The sequence below is a fragment of the Chiloscyllium punctatum genome, chromosome 1, assembly GCF_047496795.1.
Source record: "Chiloscyllium punctatum isolate Juve2018m chromosome 1, sChiPun1.3, whole genome shotgun sequence".
Taxonomy (NCBI): domain Eukaryota; kingdom Metazoa; phylum Chordata; class Chondrichthyes; order Orectolobiformes; family Hemiscylliidae; genus Chiloscyllium; species Chiloscyllium punctatum.
Genome location: NC_092739.1, coordinates 116,047,690 through 116,053,689, shown reverse-complemented (window position 1 = coordinate 116,053,689; position 6,000 = coordinate 116,047,690). Strand labels below are relative to the sequence as shown.

The following is a 6,000-nucleotide window of genomic DNA, read 5'->3' as shown; positions in this document are numbered from 1 at the left end:
AAAAAACATTTATATTGTGGGAGAAGAGCATGCTGATTGAATGGAAAGGGGACTATGATTTAAAGAGGCGAAAGTGAGGACTGCAGATGCTGGAGATCAGAGTCTAGATTAGAGTGATGTTGGAAAAGCACAGCAGGTCAGGCAGCATCTGAGGAGCAGGAAAATTGACATTTCGGGCAAAAGCCCTTCATCAGGAATTCCTTAAGGGCTTTTGCCCAAAATATTGATTTTCCTGCTCCTCGGATGCTGCCTGACCTGCTGTGCTTTTCCAACACCACTCTAATATAGACTATGATTAGAAGAGGCAATGCCATGGAGAATACACCAGTTAGGTGATGTATACTTTCAATCTTGGAATCACTAGTACAGTTAGTTATTTTCCATTTTGTAAGTTTATGGTACAAGGAATGCTCACTTCTGTCCTCTGTAGCAAGAGGGGTGCAGTATTGTATTTGTAAAGATGTTATCTAGTATATTCGATTTTCATTAACTGAGGCACAGACTCTATATAACACTATATGACCTGAGTTCCATCATACACTCATTTCAGATTACCACGAAGGAATGGAAATTTTCAAGTTTTTTTCCCTGCAAGCTCAATTTGGGAAGTAAAATATTGCTTCTATTTTAAGACTGATTAACATTGTAAAGGCCACTTCACACAATATACTAGAAATAAAATGAGAATAATTTAAAGATACACCCAATTAAAAAGAGCAAAATTTTCTATGGAAAGCCATTTTGTATTTGCATTTATAATAATAACAAATGTTGTTTTACATCAAATCATTCTATACATATTCAGAAAGTACAGACAATATTTTGATGTCCATATGCAATCTGATGAAAGTGATTTAAATACTTAAAGTTGTATTGAGCTCGTTATGGGATAATATTAGATAGGAGGGTTATTAGAATGTCTGGTAACACTTCAGAATGCTTTATTAGAAGACAATAACGCTTTTAAGGAAAATGAAAACAACATTTTTTTTCTTCCTACTGGTAGTTCAAATAGCCAAAACACCACTCTCAGAATAAGGTATTACACCTACAAAAGTATGCAAGTTGCCCTATCTACCTCTCTAAAATAAATTTAGTAAACATTAATAAAACACTTTTAAAAATCTAGTCATTCAATGCCATACTTTGCTTTCAGATACAATGTTGCTAATGGATATACAGAACATATATGTCACTCATGATAACAAATCATTAATTTGTTAAAATCTTACCTTATAAATGACACTGTCGCCCCAACTATGGAAACATTAAAGTCCAGAGAAATGTGCAGATTGTAACAACGTGGGCCTTTTCTGGTTCTTATTTGGAATGAATATTTTGTTACAGTCATTGATCAGTTACTATTCAGATTCACTGGGATAACCACTACATTCAGGACCTTTTGAGAAACACAGATATTCAAGAAGCAAACCACAACTGATTAACTGTCGTGCTGCAATATACATATCAGGTATTTTGTTATTCAAAGGGCAAAATTTAAGTGCACTAAGTGATAGCTTATTCACCACTATTGCCTGAGTCAGATGGTCATGTATTCAAGCTCCATTTCTGGAACATGAGCATTTAATCTAGCAGACACTCTGTTGCAAAATTGTCAAGAATGCAATTTAGTGGATGTAATGTTAAACCAATCTGCTTTAAAGGTGAACATAAAAGTACACAAGATGATAATTTCCCAGAATCCTTCAAATAATATTTCTAAAGACAAATTAAATAGTCAGTTATCTCACTGTACCTTGGGGACTTTGAGTAAAATGTGGTTGCAACATTTGCCAATGCTACAAGTGGCTAAATTTGAAACCAACTCACTGGCTGTAAAGTATACCTCAGTGACACAAAAGACATCAAATAAATGCAAGTTTTCACTTCCTTCTTTTAATGTCATCCAACATTGCATGAATTGAATTTTAAACAATACTGTGGCCAGAGAAACCAAATAGAGCAATCTCTCTTAAGTACACATTTTATTCTGGACTGAAACTGTGTTGTTGCTGTTCATAATTTTCACATTCATGTTGTATGAAATTAATCATTATATTCAAATTAATGTCAGTAAACAAAAATATTTAATATAGTAACTTATAACTGGTGAAATAAAGATACTTTTGAATATTGACATTTAAATTAATGATCTATACACTGTACAATCTTAAAACATTTACCATTATTAAATTCACATATTAACTAATGCAAGAATGCATGTGGGGTCAGTTGGCCTGCAATAACATAACAATTACATTCAATTTATCTTAACTTGGCTGATAATCATTCAATTCACAGCCCCATCTTTTGTCATCATTTACTTACTCTCAGTGGCTGATATCCTGACTTCTGGTCAGCTGCTCAGCATTGGTATAGGCTTGTGTTAAAAATGGTCCTCATACTACCATATACTAGTTATCTTTAAAATACCATTTCATTTTAAATATTCATCTTTCTCAGCACGAGATAAATGAGGTATTTGATACTTAAACTTCTCTTGGGAACATTGGTAAACATGTTTACTGCTTTAAAGATAGATACCAATTTTTGAGTTGAGTCATGCAGGTTTTTAACCTGCATAACTCAATAATTCCAACATTGCATAAATAAACTGATAAACTAATTTTGAGTAATCAAATCAGCAGGGTTATAACTTCATCTTTCAACTCCAGCCCAAACTACGAGATCTCTATCGCTGTAAACAAGCTAATTGTAAAATCAATGTAGGGAGCTTTTTCCACATAATTCCTAGTTCCCAATAGCCCAAAAACAAGACTGCTCTTAATTAATGCCTTCTCAGAAGCCAAAGGATGACTTGTGCTCAATTAAAGATCACAGGTCAAAGTAGTTCAATGAAGAAACAGCTGAGGCATATTTCTGAAACAGTATCAGAAGTTGTATTTAATTGAGTTATACTGACTGGAGGTACACAAATAAGAAAAGTGTACTGCCCACATCTTTAACTCAGACCGAGGAACAAAAATTATTTTAAAAATAAACTAGTTTTAGATAACTACTATTATTTTGGTTATGGACTCTGTATCTTGTTAGTTGTAAAAATGATATGCAGAATTATGTTTCAACAATGGTTTATGCCTGGACATTCCACAATGCCTTCATATCTTCAAACATTAACTCAGAAAAAAAAGAGCACCCTGTCACAAACCACAATTCTACACCACATAGTCGCTGTCTACAGAACTGTAGCAGTATATGAAGAGAGAGTACACTTAATTGACTGCTGTTTCGGATTTTATAACAATTTTTAGACAAAACTGTTTGACACTATCGAACCTGAGTGATATTCAGCAGTAACTCACATCTCAATAATAACTTGCCAGATGATTTCTCAGTGTTTTTGCAATAAGTTGATTGCCATTACGTGTATTCTTGATATGAGTATTATAGGTAGCGAGTGTGATAAATACACTTTCAGTAAATATAAAAAAACAACAGAAAGGTTAGTTAAGAAAATTCACTTTTTAAAGCTTCAAAAATAATATGCCACAGGAAGATTGCTGGAAATATACTGTAGTTATCAGTTTTAATGAATTCCATACATAGCTTGCTAATCACTTTACATTTTGTATTAACCCATCAAAGCACACTTTGCCACAATGCTCCAAAGCATTAAAGGTTAAAGAGGGACTTTTGGATGCTGTACACCAATCAGACACTAAAGCATTCTTTGATACTCCACAGTTTTGTTAAAAGAATTAAAAAATCATAATGGTTCACTCATGTCAGTGAGAGCGTTCAACCCCACCCCACCCCTTCTTAAATAAAGAAAACATCCTCTAACATTCTGCTTTCTTCAAGTTCTTCATCCGAATCCCCACTGTCTGTTGGAGCTGTTCCAGTCTTAGCAAGATTTTGATGTTTTCTGCTTTGTATTGCGCTGCTTTTCCTTGGTTTTCTGTTTCCTTCCTTGATGTGCAAATTATGTTTTTGTAAGGAAATTGGACTCAATGCATCCACCAAATGAACAAGGGAGGCTTCATTGCTAAAAGGTGTTGGAAGAAATGAAAAAAAGTGTTAAATTTGACTATTTGAGATTCTTTTCAGAAAAATACGCATAATAAAAGAAACACAACATATTTTGCTCCCCAATGGGAGCTCTTTCATAAATATTCAAAGCACATAACTCAAGATCACGTGACTTATGATAAAGTAACCATGATAATAAACTGCCAATGTTATGATGCTTCATTTATTCCCAGGAATATATTTCATGTAGATGTCAGTGTGTAAATCAATCTTTGAAGCCTGAAAATCTATGTAAAAATAGGGATAAAATAACAGGCTTAATATGGAAGTGGATTGCCAGTATGGGTGTAGGTGGTCACTATCTCTGCTGTTTGCCACATAAATTATGCTCTGTGTCGTGGTGATGTTAAACTCCAACATATCTTTGCAACACAGCCCACAACTCCAGCCTCTCCACTATTCTTGACCCACTCAAATTTGCTTACAGGACCAACAGATCCACATCAGATGCCATATCACTTGCCCTTCACTCCTCCCCAGAACATCTGGACACCAAGAACAGCTATGTAAGAATCCTACTCATCGACTACAGTTCAGCCTTCAACACTAATATCCCCTTGAGACCGATTACTAAACTTAGTGATCTCGGGCTAAGTCCCACTCTCTGCAACTGGATCCTCAGATTCCTGACCCACGGCCATAATCAGTGAAGATTGGGAACAATATTTCATCCTCAGTAATGTTCAATCAACACTGTAACCCCCCAGGGGTGCGTACTCAGCCCCCTACTGTACTCACTGTATAGCCATGACTGTGTTGCCAAATACTAGACTAATGCCATTTACAAGTTCGCTGATGACACCACCACAGTCGGTCAAATGTCCGCAGGCAATGAAACAGACTACAGACGAGAGGTGGAAGACATGGAAAAATGGTGCAGAGAACAACCTAGCTCTCAATGCCGGCAAAACCAAGGAACTAATTATTGACTTTCGACGGGATGTTACGCATGCCCCCCTACACATTAACAGCACAGAAGTGGAACGAGTGGAGAGTGTCAAGTTGTTGGGAGTGGTCATCAATAACAAGCTTTCTTGGACTCTTCATGTGGACGCACTGGTTACAAATGCCCAAAAACGTCTCTGCTTCCTCAGGCAACTGAGAAAATTTGGCATGACGGTGAATACCCTTGCTAATTTTTACAGGTGCGCCATCGAGAGCATTCTGTCTGGATGTATCACTACCTGGTATGGCAACTGTACCATTCAAGATCGGAAACGGTTACAGGAAGTGGTGAACTCAGCCCAGACAATCACAAAGGCTAACCTCTCATCAGTACAGTCTATCTACTAGGCCCACTGTCAAGGAAAGGCCGCCAACATTCTCAAAGATCCATCCCACCCTGGCAATGCATTTCTACAACCTCTACCATCAGGGAGAAGGTACAAAAGCCTGAACACACACACCGGCCAGTTTCCAAAACAGTTTCCACCCTACTGTTGTTCGAATACTGTATGGACTCACAAATGCTTAGCATTCACCTGTACCTGTGCTTTTGTTTTTGCAGCTGTTTACCTATTATTTACTAATCTATGCTACTTAACTCTGTCATCTGCTTGTATTGCTCACAAGACAAAGCTTTTCACTGTGCCTCGGTACATGTGACAATAAATTCAATTCAATTCAATATAATATTACCTTTTTGATCATGTACATACAGATATAAATTACTAATAATCAAGGTATCCAGTACTGGATTGAACAACTGAGGCTGATTACTACACAAGCATCATATTTCACCTTTAAAAAGGGGGTAGGGGGAAAGGTAGTCCGTTTATATGCTGAGTACATGCATAAGCATGATTTCTGAAGCCAAAATTTGGGATAGCCTTATACATCGGAATTGATAGTAAATATTTTCTAGAATTAAGTAGCACTTCAGAAAATGAAATTAGAATGCCTGACAGGTACAGCCCTTTAGTTTAACAACTATCATATAGAGTCATAAAC

The 6,000-nt window shown here is 36.2% G+C and overlaps 1 protein-coding gene across 3 annotated transcripts in view; it reads right to left on the bottom strand.

Moving 5' to 3' along the window:
• Positions 1 to 1,892: 1,892 nt before the first annotated feature.
• kiaa1328 (KIAA1328 ortholog) overlaps positions 1,893 to 6,000 on the bottom strand; it is a 189,484-nt gene continuing 185,376 nt past the window's right edge. For all 3 annotated transcript variants that reach the window (XM_072572945.1, XM_072572928.1, XM_072572938.1), the window contains one exon: positions 1,893 to 4,006. In XM_072572945.1, the coding sequence (XP_072429046.1) occupies positions 3,781 to 4,006 (226 nt within the window). In that variant the 3' untranslated portion in view covers positions 1,893 to 3,780. The remainder of the gene's footprint in view (positions 4,007 to 6,000) is intronic.